The 23,908-nt window shown below is 35.6% G+C and overlaps 1 protein-coding gene across 2 annotated transcripts; it reads right to left on the bottom strand.

Moving 5' to 3' along the window:
* Window positions 1-3,879: 3,879 nt before the first annotated feature.
* On the bottom strand, window positions 3,880-6,341 carry LOC143634552 (protein CONTINUOUS VASCULAR RING 1-like). Of its 2 annotated transcripts, XM_077102593.1 has the most exons (7): window positions 6,100-6,341; window positions 5,970-6,022; window positions 5,782-5,891; window positions 5,549-5,716; window positions 5,368-5,465; window positions 4,148-4,274; window positions 3,880-4,052 (listed from the first exon to the last, which is right to left on the bottom strand). In XM_077102593.1, exons 1-7 carry the CDS (start codon window positions 6,220-6,222, stop codon window positions 3,967-3,969), a joined length of 765 nt encoding a protein of 254 aa, XP_076958708.1. In that variant the 5' UTR covers window positions 6,223-6,341; the 3' UTR covers window positions 3,880-3,966. The 2 variants fall into 2 exon arrangements, with proteins under 2 accessions (XP_076958708.1, XP_076958709.1); XM_077102594.1 differs by lacking the exon at window positions 5,970-6,022 and having other exon boundaries at window positions 6,100-6,195.
* Window positions 6,342-23,908: the final 17,567 nt, after the last annotated feature.

Below are 23,908 nucleotides of genomic sequence, written 5' to 3'. Positions count from 1 at the left end.
TCCATGATTGAACTCGAACATCTCTCTTTCCCAACCCTAGCATTCTCGTGACTGGTCTCTTCGCTTTAAACCCTAATGACTTGACTTCCGCGACATTGGCAACACCCTTGCCTTTCTTCGCGACCTCTACCCTTGTAATACCCAGTTTAGCCCCAAAGAACCCTCAACCGAATCCATAATTAACGGTTGAACACCCAACGGCCTCTTGCCACCACTTGGCCGCCTTGTTGGAAACTTTACAATCAGAGAGCCAATTAGCTCTGATACCACTGTTGGACCCCTCAATCTTTTCTGGCCCCTAATCATACTTCGAGTTTGTGGACACCATAATTCACCAATTATAACAACAATATTTGAATAATGTATTGAACAAACAAGAACTTGATTGATTAAATACAACGTAAGTTGATGTTGTGATTACAAAACTTCCTGAATGTTCTCCCTATTTATACTAATGACAGACGTGATGTTTCACAAAACGGTTATGAGAAAAACGTTTGTAACTGACATCGCTAGATACATGCATCTATTAGATAACACTGTTTATTGGCTTGCAGCCCAAACAAACAATAAACAAGCCCACTACTGGACTATCTAAAACAGCCCTAACCAGTTCTGCCCAAAACGGGTCCAGACACAAATACGAAAAACAAACAAAGTTTAAACGTACAGACTCGATAAATAACGGAAGACATTAGAAAAACACCAGCAAAACCAAATGAATTAAGGATTACATCTTCAAACTCAAAAGTAAGAGCATTCAAATCAAAAAGCATGTAAAAGGCATATGTGTATTGTTGTGTTGCCTTTTTTTCAGGTTAATTGTTTGCCATTTTTGGTATTGAAATTGAGTGTTATTGCAAAATAAAGATATTGCCAATTTTTTCAATTGACTTTTTTTCGAGTTAACTGCTGTGTGCACCATGTAAATGTTCAACATTTGGTATGTGCACTCTGGTGTAAATAACATTTATTTGCAAAAGAATGTTAGTGCTATAAATAGCCTTACAACATTTGGATGTAAATGCTTAACGTTTAAACTTTGTTTATTTTCATATCTTTGTTTATTTAAGAAACCAACTTTATCGTTTGTACAAGTGTTGACCAGTCAACTCAGGCTCAACAGTTGTTATTGTCAAATGAGCCAAAGTTTGAATATGTTATTTTTAATTGGGGAACAAGTTTAGTTGGGTTCCAAATCGATTTACCCAAACACGAACTCGATACTAGATTTATATAAATCACTATATTTGTTTATCAAATTCAGTACTATACCTACCGAACCGATAGCAGTACCGCTACCCAACCGGTATTTTCAGTACCAGTACCAAATATTTTCGAATTTCGGGATCGGTACCGGTACCATCCAGAGATCTCCCTAGCTTGGCTCATTTACAAATCGAGCCAAGCCGATCGGCTGAAAATCAAACCGAGCCAAAATCAAGCAAGCGTTTTTTGAGCATTTTTCTAGTGGTGTCGAGCGAGATTCTGAGCATTATTTTTTCCCTACAATTTTTTTATATAAAAAACAAGTTAGAATTTGAATATAATATACATGAAAATAAATTAATAGCTTTTAGAAAACTAGTAGTAGCTTGCAAATTTTTATTAAACTGAAGTTTTAAGTTGGATATAATGAATATAAAACAATTAATAGTTAAAATTAAATTATTATATATTATATTTGTACAAATATATAATTTTTTTTACAATTATCTTAAATATTGAATGCTAAATATAATTACTTTTACTTATTAATTATTTAAAGTACTTGAAAATACTTAATAACTAAGAAAATAATTATATTTAATATTTATTTTTTAATATTTTAATACTTAAAATAATTATAAAAACAAATTATATGTGCATATATCTTTATATATAAAATAAATTAAATATATTCGAGCCGAACCAAACCAACCAAGCAGAATCTTGCTCTTCGGTTGGCTCATTTACCAATCAAATCGAGCGGAGTCGCTAGTTTACAATCGAGCGAAAAAACGAGCGGACATTTTCTGAGCAACTTCCAAGAGAGCGATGAGCGATTTGAACAACCCGGTAACGGCTTTGCTTTTTATTTCATTTATTCTTAGCTTACAATTACATGATTTTAATGTAACGCAATTAACAAAAGATATCAATGGAGATTTTAAATTTGAAAGATAAGTTGTGGATAAAGTTGGTTACTATTCTATGAGATATTCTCTTGAATAAATCACGATTACTTACCCCCGTCGCAACGACTTTGTCAGAACTCCTTGAACAATTCATTGTTTACTTCTTGCAACATGTATAACAGATCTCAACCACCCCAACGATCCTTGACACGTCCAAACCTCGGAACCAAAATAATACTTTTTAAAGCGCTCCATTTAACCCAATAACAATTTAACTCCGCCCATTTTTTTGGACTTATTTGTTTTGACCAGTTACAGGCTCAGCTAACCCGTTCGTTTAACCAACCTTTTTAGACACCTGACATGAAACTTATCAAAAGTATTGAATTTGAGACAAGAGATAAAAGTTTTAAAAAGTCATATTTAATACTTCCTATGTACTATTATAAGTGTCCAGGTTTGAAAAACACAAAGTTTAAGGTGGATTGAATAATCATTTTTTTTCTTACCAAATGACAATAAGGCTCTTGAAAAGTGGGTCCATTAGTATTGTTTATTTCCAGAGAATAATAAAGAAAAGAAAAAGTTGTGACTAGTTTTTATAAAGGATAATGTCATAAAAAACCAACTTACTTTTTGTATTTGCTCATAAAAGTCCCTCTACATTTTTTTGCATATAAAGTCCCTACACTTGATTTATTTGAACAAAAATGTAAAATGTCCTGCAATAGCCCGTTATAATAATTAGATTAAAAGAAATTTATGGTTTTAATTTATCATCTCTATCTCCGGTAAATTACACCACACAACCATTAACCACGATACTCCGTTAGATAGGTTAATAATGGAATGAATGTAAAGTTTTGACTAGAATGCCGGATCTCTGTACATTTGAATGCTCTATATAAAAGTATTGTCCCTATCGTAATAGAGAATGAAGGAATCTAGAAATGTATTTGAGTGGCAGAGGGGTGGAAAGAGTTGGGTAAAGAGGTTGAACAACAGTGGAATTATAGCCTTATAGGCATAGTCAGAAATATGTATTCCTCCGCCATCAATAGACAAAAAAACAGATTTTGTTTCAATATTTCTTCATTGGTTTAACACCTCCATTGTCAGCCGCCGCGTCTGGCGTAAGTGAAATTCCCGGTGAAACCTGTTTAGGTTTCCAAAACATTTGTTGTCGATGCTTAGCTCCTGCAGAAATTCCAACCGATTGACGATTGCAAATCAAAGAAAACCATTTTTTTCCCTAATTAGTTCTTACTTTCTTCAAATAGCCCCAATTTTTCACAAGCAACCATATTCAACTCAGAACCCTAGTTAATATGTATAAACAGTTGGCTATTTATACATTCAACTTCCAGAGAAATATATCTTTGAATCCTTTTGCCAAATAGTATCAACATAATCTTAACACATACTCGATTTCAATGATTGAGTCACTCCGACGAAGAATCAAATCTAAACATAAAAATGGCAAGCAAAGGATTTTGCTATTAATTATAAAAAAATGACAATTTGAAGACAAAAGGGAATGCTAGAACACTATGACCAGAGAAAGGGGCATGGTGGTGAAGTAGAGAGACTTGAGGTATGATGGTGATGGTAACCGGAGACAGAGATAAACTTCTTTTAATATAATTATTATCAAGTGTAGGGGCTTTAATATGCAAAAAATTGTAAGAGGGACTTTTATGAGCAAATACAAAAAGTAAGTTGGTTTTTTATGACATTTTCCCTTTTTATAATCAAGGATAAATAGTTAAACCAGATTTAAATTTAATTAGTTGAGGAAAGAGGTATGAATAGAAATCTATAAAATTGGTTAAAAATATATATACAACATTTAACATCTTGAAATTTCTTCCGGTCTCTTCAAATCCAAAGTTGAAAGTACTTGTGGCATTGACATGCCACCAGATACCACAATTTCTGCAACCAAAACAAAAGCACAGTTCAGTATTTCATTACAGAAAACACACAACCATCCGTTGGTATTTGCTATACACTATTATGAGTTCACTTACCAATTCCTTCCCGAACAGATAAATTTGGCCTGATAACGTCTTTTGCATTCACTAAAAATATATCCCCAATGTAAAGATGGTTTGTCGGGACATATACCGTATATAGCTCCTCGTCCCCCGAAAAATTCTACGTTACAAACATTTCCATCAAAATCCTCAACAATGATGCAAAAACATAATATATATATAGATACATGTATGGAGTTTGGATGTCTTCAAAACTCCAAATAATTTAAGAACTCAAGAACTCTTAACAACCAATCATTATATTTCTTTTAAACATTTAATATTATTTGACGGTAATTTTTGTCATTCGTTATATGTAATTTGGTGATTACATAAAAAATATATAACAAAATTACTATTAGATAATAATAAAGATATAAAATAAATAAATAATATGATTGGTTGTTTAAGAGTTCTTAAGTTATTTGGAAGTTTTAAAATGATCCAAATCCTATATATATAGATACTAGCTTTTGAACCCGTGTATTATACGGGATTTGTCAAATAACCTCAATTTAGGTATTTAATCATATGTAATTTAGGGGGTTTCTTTTGAATTTATAGATTAGTTTTAATATTATCACACACTTTAAATGTTACATATTTAAATTATATATTTTTTTAATATTGAAATAATGTTTCTAGTATGACATAAAATCAATTATTGGTACATAAATATATTCAAGATGTTTTATATGATCAATACGAATGTAAGTGTTTTACAAATTGTAAGATTATATATATTGTATTTATTCAACGAAATTTGATGTACACACATAACTAAATATCTATTACACGATAATGTTTCGTAAATCATTATTTAACTACTTTAACAATTAACTGTTTGATTTTAAACTTATTATATATATTCAATGGTTTATTGTTTATATGTTTTTTTCAAAAAAATGATGGAAAACTTTATATATCTAGTAGTAAAATTAGATTTAATAGGTTAGTAAAGTTATTGTGAATTAAATTACATTAAATACCTTTTTTTCATATGGGTTACAACTAATGGGTCATACCAATTAAACACATGACCCATGGATAGCTTGGATTAAGGAGAATGAAGATTAGAAAATATTGAATGTGGTTAGGACACATCATTATTATTATTATTTTTGTTTATTAGTATAGGTAGATAAGGGTATGCAGTTTTCACAATTCTATACTTAAGATTGGTTTACATATGTATGTATATGCATAGTATGCACCTGTAGAGTGACCGATGAAGTAATAAACCCAAACGCATATTCACCAATACGAGGATGGCGAATTATCGCGACTTCCTTAAAAGCTTGCGTGTTCTGATCTGCATTTTTAATAAATAGACAATCATATTCATAAAACTAATTAGTTCAAAATCTCTAAACTAAGCATGAATTAACTAATTACCGGGATTAATTGCTGCACTGATCTGCTTAGACGCGTTATAAATATGACCCATAAATGGCAATCTTTTGATAACCCATTCTCCAAGACTCAAAACAGAAGCACCCAACCATGATGACATAAAGACCCCGACCAAAAATATAAATGTTACCGAGGTTATAAACCCCAAACCTGTAAAGGTAAGAGTTTTAGTCAAATATTAATTTGAAATAGAAAAGAATAGACGTTTCTGTTACCAAATATATTTATGCCAAGTTGATCGTATACTGGCGAGAAAAACCCGTCAACAAAATGTATGAACCACCATGTAATGTAGAAAGTAATAGCCATTGGTAATAATATGACACTGTAAAAAGTGTGAAAAAAAATTGAATCAAATAAATGAATAAATATATAAGAATTAATAGAAGTTTTTTTTGCTTACCATCCTGTCATGAACTTTTTAGAAGCCCAACTTCTGATAACTTTGACAAAAGTCTAGATGAAAATAATAAGATTGAGTTTATAGTATTTCGTGACTTGTCTAATTAGAAATTGAAAAGAGTAAAATGAACCTGAGGGGCAGCGGGATGATGAGAAGCAGACGAGGGTGGTTTTGAAGAAGCTCCATTAGCCGCCACAGGAATAATAAGAAGCTCCCGATCTTTCTCTCTACTAATCGGCACTTTTTCATCCATTATTACTATTATTATTACCCTAGAAAGAAACTTTACTTTTGCTTCAAATCAATCTCAAATGCACAATCCACCTGCGAAGCTTTCGAGGATTGGATTGATTAAAGATTAAGAAATTCTTGTTTTTTTAAACCCTCAAATCTATATACCATAGATTCTGAATATTATTATTATTTAATTGGTGCTGTTATCAGGGATGGTTGTTAATGAGCTGTGTCTAATCATAGTATGCCAGCTCTTACCTCCTTTTTTATAAAACCTACCCCGACATTTATGTTAAACGCCAGATTTGGTCCCTAAATTTTTAACTTTTCCATCATATCCAAAGACACTATATATATCAGGTTTTAACCTGTGTTTTCAAACCCGGAGCGGACCAACTTACGTTGAAGCTTAGATCCTATATTGTAGAGGTAGGGTACCAAACGCACCAATAAACATAATATATATAGGTTAATCACACCACACAACCATGAACACTATTAAGTGACAATATTTTCATTATTTAATTGATGATTTAAATAACAAGCCTGACAGGACAGGTGGCCATACCCTCTCTCTACTCACCAACGACTATTAATACCAACCCTTCTCCAAATGGTAAAGGATTGAGACTTTGACATACTCTTACTCTCTAAAAAGTATTATACATTTACCGATACTGATTCTCACGTCGGAGGGGGGTTACGAGAGGACCCCCACCCCATTTCCCTCGTAACGAGCTTACAATTTTCTGTTTTGTAGGTGTACTACTCATTTGCGCTAAGGAGAAATCTAACCCATCGTGGAGAATACTTAATCATCACCCTTAGACTAAGCAATTAGACTAAAGTGTGATTTCGTGTTTCTTCATTGGCGCCATCTGTGCATTTTGCTAGAACAACTTTTAATCAATTTCTTGGTTCAAATGAGTGTAAAAACACCCACTAAAGCGGTTGGTCAATCGTCAAACGCTAACCAGGATGAAAACCTGGATACATGCGTTGTGATGGGAAGCACCGAAGGCATCACTAACGCATCCACCCTTCATGGTAGCGGCTACAACCAAATCACGATCACGGTCACAATCGCAAACACTCCTACCACCATGAGTCTTGACTTGGTGGGAAGGGGAACAAGAGAAACTCATTGCTAGAATGCAAGAAAAGTTATCGTCTATTGTTCAACCTGGAAACTTGTTCGGCGGAGCCGCTAGCATTAATAGGGTAGATGAAGAAGATGAATCAACTCCTTTTGTGCGGAACACAAGAGAATAACCATAAGAGAAAACACGAGGTGGCCAGGCCAATAGCCAAATGGGATAGCGTAGCAAAGCACAGCGCTCGCGCCATACGGCTAACTCGCATATGGATGATCCAGACTATTAACAACGTTGGAAAGATCCTGATGCATCCATCAAAAAACTCATCAAATATCATCTAGACGTGAACGAAGATTTCTCAAAGCCATATAGGCCAATCGCCTCGGCCGGAAAGTCTAAGTTCCCCAGAAGGATCGCGGAGGCGGATTTACCAGAAAATCCAAAGATTCCACCAACAGTAGGCCAGTACGATGGTCTGTCCGATCCAGATGACCATCTACAGACTTACATTGCCGCAGGTCTAGTCTCGAGATGGAAAATTCCACTCTAGTGCCATATATTCACTCTAACGCTCGTAGGAGCATCAAGAGCCTGGGTTGAGCGCCTACCAGAAGGACAAATCGTCAATTGGGATGACTTGGCGAACAAATTCACCCAACAGTGGCGTCACATCAGTGACCCATCAGATATTCTCACTGTCACCCACAAAGATAATGAAACAATAGAAGATTTCATTACCAGGTTTAATAAAGAAGTGCTCAATATTGGTGGAGTAGGCGAAGAGCTCACGTGCGCAGCTTTATGCCAAAACGTCCAATATGATGTCCCTCATTCGCACCCTTACTGGGCATGATGGCATGCCTCAAAGTTGGGGATGCTATTATGACAGTGACGAAGCGGTATTCGCGGATAGAAAAAAACTTAGAAAAAGAACTTCCGCACTCTGACGCAAGGAATGATATCAATCGAGCCCGCCAAGGTAAAAAAGTCAGCTCAGTTTGGTCATGAATAAACCAAGAGCCTCAATCGAAAGAGACCACCTCGAACGAGGCGCATAAAAACAAGCAGAATGAGCATCCACATATATACAACAGATGGACGCCTCTAAGTAAAATCTCAGCACGGATCATGTATTCAGAGGGCATTGAGCTACAAAAGCCACCACCATACAAACCATGGCCGAACACTGATACAACAAGGTACCGCGACTATCATGAGCAGCAAGGTCACACTACAAATCAGTGTTCCAACCTGAAAGATGCCATCGAGGAATATGTGAGGAATGGAAAGTTGGAACACCTGGTAAAGAACATTCGTGGAGGCAGAAAAAGAACCACATGCCTTGAAGGCAGAAGACAACGAAAGAAAATCAAAGACCTCCACGCCAACATGATCCTGGTTGGCGCAAAGAACAAAAAGTGCCAGTAGACAGAAAATATCGTATAGAAAGAAGAACATGTCATCTTCCCAAAGGTGAAATGTGGCGTTAACAAAAAGGCACCACTGGTGATCACTGCCGTTTTTGGCCACTATAGGACTATCGTTTTTTCATCGACGCGGGAGCAACGTCCAACATAATGTACCAACAGTGTTTCGACCTCTTGGAGGAAGATGACAAGTGCCTCATCATCCCAGCCAATGCACCACTAACAGGCTTTAACCAGAACTTTGAATACCTGTTAGGCCAGTTGACATTTCCAGTCACTCTCAGTGACGGAAAACATTCAAGAACGGAGGATGTAGATTTCCTCGTCATGGAAACCCCGCACCCATATTGTGATATCATATTGGGAAGAGAAGCGATAGGAGACTTTAATGGTAACCCGTCCACAACGCATGGGATATTGGGAGTACCAACTCCCACACGGATAGTAATGATCCACGCCAATCGGGAATGCCATGTGGCAGGCACGAGCATTCCATTAAAGAAAACGATGAAGGCGACAGGTCAGGGAGAACCTGAAAAGTGAGTGCTCAATGGTAAATTTCCAGAGCAAAACATCACCATTGGGCCCACACTCTCAAATCCCACTCGTTTGGCTCTCAAAATGTAACACCCCGGCTAAAGCGGAATACGCCCGGGTGCGACGTACAGATTGTTCAAAACACATGTGACACTATTAAGTGACAATATTATCATTATTTCATTGATGATTCAAATAACAAGTTCTTTTTCAAATAAGAGAATTGCAAGAAAATAAAACATGTTAAACATTTTATTAATAACCCTATGTCTAGTGTCTTCTTTTGTTTCATCCTCTAATAAGCATACCTGTAATATTTGTATAAAATAGTGTCAACTAACTTAATAGTTGGTGAGTTCACACAGTTTGATATAATACATAAAAACCATACAATTCCATGAAAACTTGTGTAAAGCAAATAAAGTCCTTTCCCGATGGTAAAAACCAACGTACTCGGATAATGAGGCCCTTTTCCACTTATAACAACAAGGTCTTGAGCGCAAAGGGGGGCGTATGATTATACTATCTTGAAGTAATCCATGAGCAAGTAACAAGTAAACACACAAGTTCATGCAACGAATTGTAGTTTGTAAGCGAAATCATAAGTAATTGAATTTTGTAGGATACATATGTTACTCCCAAAAGTAATAAAAAGAGTAAAAATAGGGTGTGAGAAAGTTACCTTAGAACTTGGATGACAACTTGGAAATGAAACGAAAAACGCCTTATATGAAACTAAAGGATCGAATCTCACGAGCTAAAATAATAAACACGAGAATTGCCAACTAAATAATGGAAATAAATATTGGTTTTAAAGTTCATACGTTATTTTATATATATATATATATATATATATATATATATATATATACACACACACTAGTATTTGTACTCGCGCGTTGCCGCGGATCACATTTTCTACACCGAACAAAGCAAAGTGTTGGAGACAATCAATTCTAGAAGTAGTTTCAAAGAGATGAGACTCATGAAATCAATGTCCACAAAATCTTCATGTGGAGCAGCAACAATTTTTTCATGTATGTTAAGAACAAAATTAACAAAAAGCGGATTTAACATAATCCGCATATTAAAGGAAACTAGCATGTTTGTGTCTCTTTCACTAAAATAAGAATTCACAACATTCATCAACATCATCAAAACTCATAAACATATTACAATGACACCCATTACAACATTTTTGTTCATTGCATTAGTTTCCTTTAATATGGTTCAAGTAGCGGTCTCTACTGACCCTGACATCCTACTACCCTGAAAAGTTTACAGTTGTAAAAGCTACACAAAATGAGTTCCCAGGTCTACTTGGTTAAAGTGTTTCCTATGTTATTCTTGAGTTCCCCATGGGGTCTATTAACCGGCTTCACATCCACCCTCGTGCTAGCGAGCTTTTATTTGTGATTTCTAGATAACTACAAGTCGGTTTTGTTGACACAACCAACACGCTTTTCCCTAGAGGACGTATGCACTTTCAGCATAACGCTAATAGTACTGAACCAACAAAATTGCCTAAAATGACTATTGTTTAATTCCAGATTCACAATAACACAATCAACAAAAGAATAAACACATACCTGATAAAAATTGTCGGTTGTGTCTGCCAAGAATTGAAGAGAACCCAAACAAGCCATATTCAACACATACCTGCGAAAAATGAAGAGAATTGAAGAGAATGAAAGTTTGTAATAACTCAAACAAACCGTATTCAAAAGCATACATGGGAAAATTAAATAAATTTAGAAGAATTGAAAGGGAATAGGTATTATAATGAGCCAGAAAATGAAAGTGCAAAGCAAATACCAACATCTTGCAAATTACAAATTTGACTCTAAATAAACAAATAGTGGTTGACATATATCATACTTATAAATAAATAGTTAAAAAATAAGATATACGAAGAGTAGGAGCCGTTAGATTTGCAACATGGACGTTTTATAAAGGCTGTTAATTTAAATTGTTAATGAGCTAATTATAAAAATCATCAAAGTTAAATAAATAAACATAAGCCTAATACCGTGCAAAGCTTTAACTGTTTCTTTAAACAATTGAGTAGTGGAAATATGAGGCCCTCCACTTGTAACCAAATTAACAACGGTTGCACAATCATTGGTTGAAAGGAATTTAATTGCCACTTCTCAAAACATGTAGCAATTAACATACACAAAAGGTATATATGGATATAAAAGGCTGTTAATTTGAATTGTTTTAATGAGCTAGTTATATAAATCATCAAAGTTAAATTAATAAAAGAACTTGAAAATTTGGAATCAAACCTCCGAATCGGAAATAACACCCTTAGAATCTACAACAAACAAAATCAATTGAAAGCACGTGAAATATAGGCTGCTATACAGAGATGCTTTCATTACAAGAGATAACTATTGTCAACTGATTTTACTCAGACAACTTTGGCTGCAGAACCATTAAGTTATAATTTTTGACCTATGGTCATAACCTACCCAACTAAACCACAAAAATTGAATATAAAATAAGTAACCACCTCCTACGCCTGATGACAATATCAAATGTATAAATAATTAGTATTCTCGTACGAGGTGAAGTGAATCAAATATCATGAACATGGAATATGATGGCCCAACAAAATCAACACAATAAAGAAGACGACTAAATAATTAATCATACTATCTGAACCAAAAATTAGTTTTGTACTAATGGTACATCTTCAATTTTTGGAAACTTGCATATATTTAACTGTTGTTGAATTGACCATATTTGGATACATCAGACATGGAATGGTGAGCCTGTGGATAGCCCAAATGTCAAATATCAAAACATCTTAGGAAACCTCATTTCACAAATTTCAAGTTCCCATATCAGAATATCAAATGTGGACGATCGATATCACCTATTAAAAAAACATAACGATTAGTCTGAAAACACACAAAATAATTGTCATTCATTATACATTGTAAACATCTACAAGTGGGACCTTTATGGAATACTCCATTGAAAGTTGAACCTATGTTTAAACAATATTTCAAAAAGATTAAAAAGCAATTAACTTTTAATTTCAAATTATAGATAAATGTAGAGGTGGACATTTTGACCCATCTATTTACAGGACTCAACTTTGTGAGTGAACCCAATCAGAACCGGCCCATTTCAAGTATGCTTTTATGATCAGTTTTAACATGTGTTGTTGTGAAGAATATTATAAACCCACCCATCAAACTACCTCTATAACTTAGTTAAAAACAATGATGCAACCTTCACTAACAACTTCAACCACCTTTATAATGGAAAATATTGACACATGATACTTGAAAGATTATCTTACCTCTCAGAAACAATGATGCCATACGGTAAAGATTCATCAGATACAATGATGCAGTCGTCACTAAAAGATTCAATCACCTTTAAAATGGAAACAAAATAATAAGATTTCAAGAGAACTTTAAGAGATTATAAGAAGCGAACTATGACCAACCTTTCCAGTGAAATTGATATTGCCTTTGAATTAGTAAATGGAGGCACATAGCTTGTCCAATACCTCAAGTTATTCTTCCCTGCTGGAAGTACGCAGCCTTAAACTTCCTTGTGGCTTCATCTTCCATCATACTTGCACTCCACACAACATACTTAGCATATCGCAACCCATGAACAAGATACCAAAATTTACAATGTCAAAATAATATTTTTAAACTATGTATCAAGTAACATATTGTAGAATTAAAAGACCATAACATACATTTTCAATAAGCTCCCATTGCTTCCTTTCATGTTTCACCATCAGCATAACTCACATAACCAATCAAGTTACTAAACTTGTCAACACCCACGAGAATAACGTGGACCTATAGGTTAGATGGCAAAATCAAAATCATATATTGTTCAACAATAGCAGATGACAATTCCCCTAGATACATGAATAATCACACATGAAGATCATGTTATCATTTTGAGAATTGCTCTTTCATATATTGCTCATTTTAAAAATGCTAATAAAAAACAAAAACATATATTGTTCATATTTTGATATCATACCTATATAAAAAAAACAAAAAGCAAAAAAAATTAAAAAAAACATATGGCAAAATTGAAGTCACATATTGTTTCAATCTTAACATATGAATAATCACACTAACATAGTATAGATGCAGACCACGTAATTGAAGATGTAATAGAATTATAGTCGTCGTTTTCAATCATATGCATTCAATGTTGTCCACCTTCAATAGCGTAACCGCCGTTCATATTGATAACAGACAGTTGAGTCGGTTTCAACTCTTCAAGTGATTACACCATAACTGCATAATCGTTCAATTAACTGCAGAAATGAGGTGATTCCATAAGTGATTGCACACATTGATTGGAACTAGCAGGTGCCGGAGAATTTATTACAACGCCGGAATGATGAAGGTGGCATTTACTTTTACGGCGTATGAGGGAAAGATGAAGCGTACACCACTGCATAGCCTAACATCGATGTGAGGAAGCACGGGGTACCGATGCTACTTATATATTCCTTACGCTGGGGATTAGGGGTTTAGAGCGAGAGAGATGAGGCGAAGAATCATGGTTATGGTGGGGATAAAACAGAGATGACCCTTTATATCAATAAGAAATCAATACACTGCATTCAATAGGAAATTAATTAATACCCTAACCTTCAATCGCAACCTTGAAAACGATTCCTCTTCAACACAATTAGCTATTGATTATAGAAATTAAGGTGGTCTGTCACATAATATAGATAACGGATGGTTCCTTGATCGCATCGGATATATGACCGGAAACTTGCCGGAGACTTTGATGGGCAATGAATATTGTGGCGTCTCATGAGACAGAATGTAGTGCAGGGATGCGAAAGGGTGCCTATCTCTATTATAATATTATAATGTAATAAGATATATATATATATATATATATATACACTTTTACACCTTTTAAAGTATATTAATATTTAAGTCTAACGAATTTTAACGATTTGTTATTATAATATTACTTATGAAATTAATATTAAATTTAAATATAATAATGCTTACGAGATTTTATCGTTACCAGTATATTTTATTTTAGTATAAACGTTTTCGTTTGGAATTTATATATTTTACGATTAGATTGCGTGTGTATGTATATATATATATATATTACGAGTTTTAACGAACGTTTCGGGCTTGTAAAAGTTTGTTTTCTGGATGAAAGGCTAAAAACAATCTAAAACAAATTTTTTTAACTTAAAATGATTTCATTTGATTTATAAAAATTTTTATAAATTTTATTGGATTTTTATTAATAAAAGAAAAGTTTTTAAAAAATATAAATCCAACATGCCCTGACCCGGGTCCCTTGGACCACACTAACCGACATAACCACTAGACCAGACTTGATTTGTGTTTAGAAGATGGAAACATTTAAATATAAACAAACTTTCGACTTCATCTTCTTCCTAACAAACCCTAGATTCAATCTCTTAATCCGTTCCATGTTTACTCAAATTAGGTTAGAGGTTTTATTAGGCGGCTTGAAATGATTAGATTACATATAATACTTACTTGATTTGATGCCAGAATGACGGAGAAAAAAACTCGCCGGAAAAGTAAACTTTGATGATCAAACAAGATATTTAGAGAGTTTGTTTGTGTAATTTTATGTTTGCAACAAGTTTAGACGAAGATTAGCGTACTATTTATAGTTTCAATTGGATCGTTTGATTTTTAATTCGAGTTATTAGAGTTGTTATAATAATTCGACATGTTAGAGATTAATTAGAGTTAATTTGGGCTGTTAATGACGAAATTAATCGTATGTTAATGTTTATTGTAATTGGAGAAGTCATTTAGGGTGGATTAATGGATTGAGCAACGATTAAATGTGATGTTTGGGTTTCTCCGGCGCCGGTTTCCGGCCGCCGGAGGTGTCACCAGAAAAAAAGTGGATAGGGGACGGGAGGGAAGGGCTGGGTGGTTTTTTTTTTAATTATTTTATTTAAATAATTTACATATTAGCCCCTCAATTTTGAATAAGTTTATAATTGGTTTTTAAACTTTATTTACTCTTTGAACCTTGAACTTTATTACTTGATTAAAACTTCATGAACTTTAATATCTTTGGATTTTTTACGTTTATACTCGTATAGTTTGAAACCTGATTATTTTATAAACTTTTATGGCTTGGAGATTTGTTAATTGAACAATACGAATAGAAAATGAACGGATACAGACTTTAAATCAATTGAAACTGATATAAGTTAATAAGTTACAAAAACAAATACATTGAAACGAAAAAACGGGTCGGTTTAACGAATACAAATACAAATACAAATACAAATACGAATACGAAAAATTGACAAATGTCACAACATTCCCTACTTTTGATAATTTCGTCCCAAAATTATGTAGAAGAATCCGTAACAAAAAGATGAGGATACTTTGTTCGCATTTGATCTTCTCGTTCCCAAGTGAATTCAACACCACGCTTGGATTCCCAACGAACCTTTACCAAAGGTATACAACTACGTTTAGTCTCATTGTCTTTGCGATCCATGATTTCCACCGGGTTTTCGACAAAATGCATTGTTTCATCAATGCGCACTTCGTTGAGTGGTATGTGGAGATTTCTCTCAGCAAGACATTTCTTCAAATTTGAAACATGAAACGTCGGATGGACGTTAGAAAGTTATTGTGGAATTTCGAGAGTGTAAGCAACACTACCAACATGTGCAAGAATCTTGAAAGGTCCAACGAAACGAGGAGATAGTTTGCCTTTCTTGCCAAAACGAACAACACCTTTCCAAGGGGATACCTTGAGAAGGACATGGTCGCCAACATTAAACTCAAGAATTTATCCTCGGTTATCAACATAACTCACGGCTACGAGAGTTTAAGAGATTTTGTCGGATTTGAGCAATTAAATTAGTAGTCTCTTGAACAAGTTCTGGACCGATGATTTGGGTTTCACCAATTTCATTCCAACAGATAGGAGAATGACATTTACGATCATAAACGATGCCATACTGATACACGAATGAAAACTGTTATTGTACGAGAACTCAATCAATTGAAGGTGAGATTCTGTGAGAATCCCAGTTTCCACCGAAATCCATGACACATGACCTAAGCATGTCTTCGAGTGTTTGAATCGTGTGCTCAGATTGCCCATCGTTTTGAGGATGATAGGCTGTGCTAAGGTACAATCGAGTTCCCGACGTGGTTTGAAGCGATGACCAGAAATGAGAAGTAAAACAACTATCACGATCGGAAATGATACGCAAAGGTATACTATGACAACAAACGATATGCTGAACATAAATATGAGTGAGTTGATCAACCGAAAACTTTTTGTTAATCGGGATGAAATGAGCAGATTTAGTCAAATGGTCGACTATAACCCAGATACCGCCGTGACGGTTTCGAGTAGTCAAAAGCTTGAACACAAAATCCATAGAGATATCCTCCCATTTCCAAACTGGGATGTGTGGTTGAACGAGTAACCAGGAGGTCGTTGATGCTCGGCCTTAAACTTAGCGCAAGTAAGACATTTTACTACATTTAACGCAATGTCCTTTTTCATACCGAGTCACCAAAACATAGACCCTAGATCGAAATACATCTTATCCGCACCGGGATGAATGGAATATCGAGACTTATGAGCTTTGTCCATGATGAATGTGCTAAGATCGTCACGATTAGGAACCCACAAATGATTAAAATAATACAACAAATCATCGCGCTTAGTTTCAAGTTGATTCTCGGCACCACATGACATTTCATCATACATATTACCCTCGGTGACAGAGACATGTTGGGCTTTAAAGATACGAAGTTAGAGATCGATTTGAACGGTCACGCTAAGAAGCAAAATTGATTTCACATGGGTCATTCGACTAAGGGCGTCGGCTACAACATTCGCTTTACCAAGGTGATAACGAATTTCGCAGTTGTAGTCACTAAGTAGTTCGGCCCATCGTCATTGCCCCATGTTTAGATCTTTCTAGTCAAGAATATGTTTAAGACTCTTGTGGTCGGTGAATACCACACACTTGATGCCACAGAGGTAATGTCTCCAAATTTTCAACGCGAATAAAATGACATCGAGTTCGAGATCGTGCGTTGTATAATTCCTTTCATTAACCTTAAGTTGTCATGAAGCGTATGCGATAACTTTACCTCGTTGCATTAGGAAAAAACAAAGGCCTTGGTTGGAAGCATCACAATAGACAACAAAATCCTCATTACCCTCATGGAGTGCAAGGATCGGTGCATCGCAAAGCATGCGCTTAAAGCTTCATATTACTTTGGCCCCAATTCATAAGGTTTATCCTTGTGAGTTAAATCGATTAGGGGCATAACGATCTTGGAAAAATTAAGAATGAAGCAACGATAGTAACCTGCAAGAACAAGAAATGAATGAACTTCGGTAGGAGTGGTTGGAGTTTTCCAATTCTTAATGGCTTCGATTTTGGCTAGGTCAATGTGGATACCCTTTTCGTTTACTATATGCCCTAAGAATGGAATTTCTTTCAACTAGAACTTACACTTTGAGAACCTAGCATAAAGTTGTTCATTCCTTAAGAGATCAAGGATGGAATGAAGATGTTTCTCGTGCTCGGCTTTGGACTTGGAATAAATAAGAATGTCGTCAATAAAAGCAATTACGAATTTATCTAAGTAAGGTTTGCATACACGTTTCATGAGGTCCATAAACACCACAGGTGCATAGGTTAGCCCAAAATGCATAACCCTAAATTCATAATGCCCATAACAATTCTGAAAAGCGGTTTTTGGTATGTCATCTTCATGCACGCGTAGTTGATGATAACCCGAACGAAGATCAATCTTAGAGAAGCAAGAAGCTCCTTGGAGTTGATCAAAAATATCGTCAATATGAGTCAAAGGATAACGATTCTTGATTGTGAGCTTGCTGAGCTCGCGGTAATCGATGCACATACGGAAGGATCCATCTTTCTTCTTGACGAAAAGAATGGGTGCGCCCCATGAAGATGGACTAGGGTGAGTGAACCCTTTGTCCAAAAGTTCTTGGAGCTGATTAGACAATTCTTGTATCTCGGAGGGTGAGGGTGCAAGACGATAAGGAGCCCTAGCAATTGGGGTTGCACCAGACACGAGATTGATTCGTAATTCAACTTCACGAATTGGAGGAAGACCAAAAACATCATCGGGAAACACTTTAGGATACTCGCGAACAACATGCATATCATCAACTTTCTGTTCCTTCTTTTCCACCACGTGAGCTATGAATGCTACATACTTCTTGCGTAAGTACGTTTGAGCTTGAAAACAATTGATAAGATTTAGGCTCGAGGGAGAAGGCTTTTCACCAGAGACACATAGGATTTGACTATCGGCCAACGAAATACGAATGAACTTCTCGAAGCAAACAATTTGAGCACAATGAACAGATAACCAGTCCATGCCTACTACGATGTCGAAACTTCCCAATTGCATAGGAATAAAACGAGATCGATTGAGAACTTATGGCTATTTAGATCTAACATGCAATTTTGAATAACCTAGTCAACTGATACAGATTTACCATTAGCTACTTCAACTGAATACGAGTTTTTAAGCTTAGTTCGGGGTTTAGCAAGCAAATGTTCAAATTCACAAGACACAAAGCTCATATCGGCACCAATATCAAATAAAATGGATGCAAAGTGGTCGTTTACAAGGAATGTACCGTTCACCACATTGCCATTTTACTGAGCTTGATTGGCGTTAATCATTAAAGCACACCTACTATTTTCTTGAGGAGCTTGGGAAGTAGGAATGATTTGACCATCTTGTGGTGCATGAGCTTGAATGGCTGGACGCGGCTGCACTTGAGCTTCGTTAGCCAACAATGGTGGAACTTGCGGCTGATAAGCTGGTTGGGTTTGATAAGTTTGCACTTGATATTGCGGAGCTGGAGCAAGATGAAGCGAGTTCACAGTTGCGAGTCGTGGACACGTGTTGAGAAAGTGGTTAGGATCACCACAATGGTAGCAAGCTCGCACTTGATTCAATGTTTGGGCATAAGGCACAGGATGAGGGTTTGGTTGAGCCAACCTTGGAGGAGCAATGATAGAGGTCTCCCGGAAGGTGGCACTAAGGTGCCCAAAATGGTTACAATGAGTGCACTGATGACAAACGGAAAAGGCGGGATGGTCTTGTTGACAGGCGCTGCACAATGGACGAGGTCCATTGTACGGTTTCCGAAGAGGTGGTGCAAGGTTGGGTTGGGGTTGGGGTTGAGGTGCGGTTTGTTGGATTAGCGCGTAGTTCTTGCGCTTCTTTTTGGGGTAGTTTGAGGAAGAGGCAGGCTTTGATAACTCGGGTTTGGATTCTTTGGGCTCGGTAGAGGGTTTATCAGCATGCTTCTTCGATCCCTTCAATGTTAAAGTCCTGGCTTTAACATGATTATCAGTTAAAGTTGTAGCAAGGTTAATCGCGTCACCAAGTTCTTTGGGAGCACTACTCAAAAAACTATCTTGGATTTGTCTTGGTAGTCCCCGAATGTACTTATCGATGGCACACGAGGATGGGGTAAAAAGGTGAGGTACCAACACACTGAGTACATTGAAACTAGAGGTGTAAGCTGCGTGCTCACCACTCTCTTGTTTGAGGTTCCAGAACTCAACTTCCAAATTCATGAGCTCATTTGAAGGGTAGAACTGCTTGGTCATTAGTTCTTTCAATTCATCCTACGGCAAAGCCATGGCAACTTCGGCACCACAGGTTGAATTTTCTTTCAACCACCAGGTAAGTGCCCCTTTTTCAAAGACACTTGTAGAAAAACGGGTTCGCTTGTCATCGGGACACTCAATGTGGAGGAATATGCTCTCCATCTTTTCGTACCACTGAAGTAGAGCAGTGCACCTTGAGTCCCGTCAAACTTTGAGGTCTTGGTACTGGTGAAGGTCTTAAATGAACAGTAACATGCTTTAGGCTCGCTAGAAGGAGAGGTGATACTAGCAGAAAGGTTCTGGTGAATTTGGGTCATCATATCGGGAATGACCGTGACAAGTTGTTTAGTGATCTGAGCAGTTAACTTGCGGCTGGAGGTTTCAGAAGAACGATACTTGTTGAAACGGAGGGAAATTCTACGAAACAATGAAAACGAAAATCGTGAGACTTGGAATTGGGTGTGGTATAAAAATCCTTGTTAAAGTTTGCTTTAAAAGAAATGAATAAATAAATACATAAATAAAATAAAATCCTAACAATGATAATAAATCTTGTGTGGAACTTTAGAGTTTTCGTGAACCACATGGACTCTTATTTTCCAAAAATCAAAGAAACTCAAAATCAAATCGAACCGAAAGCTGGGTATTCGTGTATCACCACGACTTGACAGACTTCCAGTTAAAACACATTGTAAAACATTGAGGGTCAGAGTCACACGTCGCATGAACCACCATGACTTGCGTGACATCTTTAGGAGTGTAACCCTATTCTTTTCACAAAGAGAATATGGTCACATTTGGAAGCTTAAAGTTGCGATTCATATGGCGTTGAAAGTGATATGCTTTGGCTTAATAGAGTTCATGCCCTTTCCTAACTCTCCAGGTAAGCAACCAGGTCCCGCTTCTGATTGGGATTTATGCGCATTGCTTATCCTTACGTTTCAATAACCTTGGTGTCAAGAGTTTCGGAAAACAAGCACGCCCCCTTACAGTTACTACATACTCGCCATATAAAACCATCTTTAAGAAGAAGAATTATCGGAACACCATAAAAAAAAACCGACTATTAAAAATGTTTGAAACATCTTTGTTTTTAGGCATAAGCCTTGGACATGTGTGTGCTTATGTAATTGAAGTAATTGAATCATAAGTAGAATAGTAACAAGTAAGTGCTTTGAACAATCACATAAGGCTCACATAATTTCTAATTATGCAACATAAACAATTAAGCAATATAAATTATAACTACTAGAACACTAAGTCTAATGTCCTATCTTATAATCACGACTTTGATACCAATCTGTAACCCCTCGGCTAAAGCGGAATACGCCCGGGTGCGACGTATAGATTGTTCAGAACACATGTAACACTATTAAGTGACAATATTTTCATTATTTAATTGATGATTTAAATAACAAGTTCTTTTGCAAATAAGAGAATTACAAGAAAATAAAACATGTCAAACACTTTATTAATAACCCTATGTCTATTGTTTTTTCTTGTTTCATCCTCTAATAAGCATACGTGTAACATATGTATAAAATAATATCAACTAACTTAATAGTTGGTGAGTTCACACAGTTTTACACCTTTTGAAGTATATTAATATTTAAGTCTAACGAATTTTAACGATTTATTATTATAATATTACTTATGAGATTAATATTAAATTTGAATATAATAATGCTTACGAGATTTTATCGTGACCGATATATTTTATTTTAGTATAAACGTTGTCGTTTGAAATTTATAAATTTTATGGCGAGATTGTATATATATATATATATATATATATATATATATATATATATATTCTACGAGTTTTAATGAACGTTTTGGGTTTGTAAAAGTTTGTTTTTTTGGATGAAAAGGCTAAAAACAATCTAAAACAACTTTTATTTAACTTAAAATAGTTTTATTTTATTTATAATAATTTTTTTTAAATTTTATGGGATTTTTAATAATAAAAGACAATGTTTAAAAAAAAATATAAATCCAACATGCGTTGACCTGGGTCCCTTGGACCACACTAACCAGACACAACCACTAGACCAGACTTGATTTGTGTTTATAAGATGGAAACATTTAAATATAAACAAACTTTCAACTTCTTCTTCTTCTTGACAAACCCTAGATTCAATTCTCTTAATTCGTTCCACGTTTGCTCAAGTTAGGTTAGGGGTTTTATTAGACGGCTTGAAATGAGTAGATTACATATAATACATACTTGATTTGATGTCGGAATGAAGGAGAACAAGACTTGCCGAAAAAGTAAACTTTGATGATCAAACGAGATATTTAGAGAGTTTGTTTGTATAATTTTATGTTTGCAACAAGTATAGACAAAGATTAGCATCCTATTTATTGTTTCAATTGGATCGTTTGGTTTTTAATTTGAGTTATTAGAGTTGTTATAATAATCCGACAGGTTAGATATTAATTAGAGTTTTGGGTTGTTAATGACGAAATTAATCGTTTGTTATTGTTTATTGTCAATGGAGAAGTCGTTTAGGGTGGATTAACGAATCGAGCATCGATTAAATGTGGTGTTTGTGTTTATCCGGCGCCGGTTTCCGGCCCACGGAGGTGTCACCGGAAAAACGCGGATAGGGGACTGGAGGGAAGGGCTGGGTGGATTTTTTTATTACTTTATTTAAATAATTTACATATTAGCCCCTCAATTTTGAGCAAGTTTATAATTGGTTTTTAAAATTTATTTACTCTTTTAACCTTTGAGCTTTGTAACCTGATTAAAACTTCATATACTTTAATATCTTTGGATTGTTTATGTTTCATACTCGTATAGTTGAAACTTGATTATTTTATAAACTTTTATGGTTCGGAGATTCGGTAATTGGAAAATACGAATAGAAAATGAACGGATACGAACTTTAAGTCATTGAAATTGATATAAGTTAATAAGTTACAAAAACAAATACATTGAAATGATAAAATGGGACGGTTTAACGATTACATATAAAAATACGAATACGGAAAATTGACAAATGTCACACAAAAGTTTCTTCATTAACAACATCGATGTATTCGCTTGGACACCCGCAGATATTACAAGAGTACCAAAGTCTAAAGTGGAACATCAACTGAAAGTCAACTCAGCTTTTGTTCCTGTAGTATAGAAGTGAAGGAAAATGGGACCAGAACAAGCGAAAGCTTGCAATAAACCAATGGAACAACTCTTGGACGCAAGGATTATCTGCACAATCCACTATCAAACATGGTAGCCAATCCCATCATGGTACCCAAAGCAAATGGGCGGTGGAGGATGTGCATCGATTTCAAAGATCTGAATAAAGCATGTCCCAAGGATTGTTGCCATTTAACTGAGATTGACTTTAAGGTGGACGCACTAGTACCATTTTATTACAAGTGTTTCCTCGACGCTTATAAAGGGTATCACCAGATTCACATGGCGGTAGAGGACCGAGAAAAACCACATTTTGAACTGATAATGGCACATATTGTTACGAAATGATGCCGCTTGGGCTGAAGAGTGCAGGGCCCACATATAAGCGCCTGATGGATCGATAATTCAAAAACAGATTGGGAGGAACTTGGAAGTCTACATGGATGACCTTGTCATTAAAAGTGGCGCCGAATCAACGCTTCTAAAAGACATTGAAGAAACTTTCAAAACACTCCGAAGGATTAGCATGACACTCAACCCGGGTAAGAGCTATTTCGGAATGGAGGAAGGAAAATTTCTTGGTGTTATTGTCGCTACAAATATCTTCAAGGAAAACCCAAAAAAGGTGGTTGCTATTATCAAAATGCCCTCTCCCACCAAGATCAAACATGTGCAAACGCCAAAAGGACAGCTAGTAGCGCTGAATAGGTTCTTGGCAAACCATGCAGATAGATCCATGCCGTTCGTTTCGATGTTAAGGAATTGCCTCAAGAAAACACAGTTCTGATGGACAGCGGAGGCCAAAAGTGCGTTCCAGGAAATTAAATCGCATCTTGCAG

Source organism: Bidens hawaiensis, unplaced genomic scaffold (genome assembly GCF_021521415.1).
Source record: "Bidens hawaiensis isolate Kalapana, Puna unplaced genomic scaffold, B.hawaiensis_p1.1 tig00007125_1, whole genome shotgun sequence".
Classification (NCBI taxonomy): domain Eukaryota; kingdom Viridiplantae; phylum Streptophyta; class Magnoliopsida; order Asterales; family Asteraceae; genus Bidens; species Bidens hawaiensis.
This window is presented reverse-complemented; position numbering and strand designations above follow the sequence as displayed.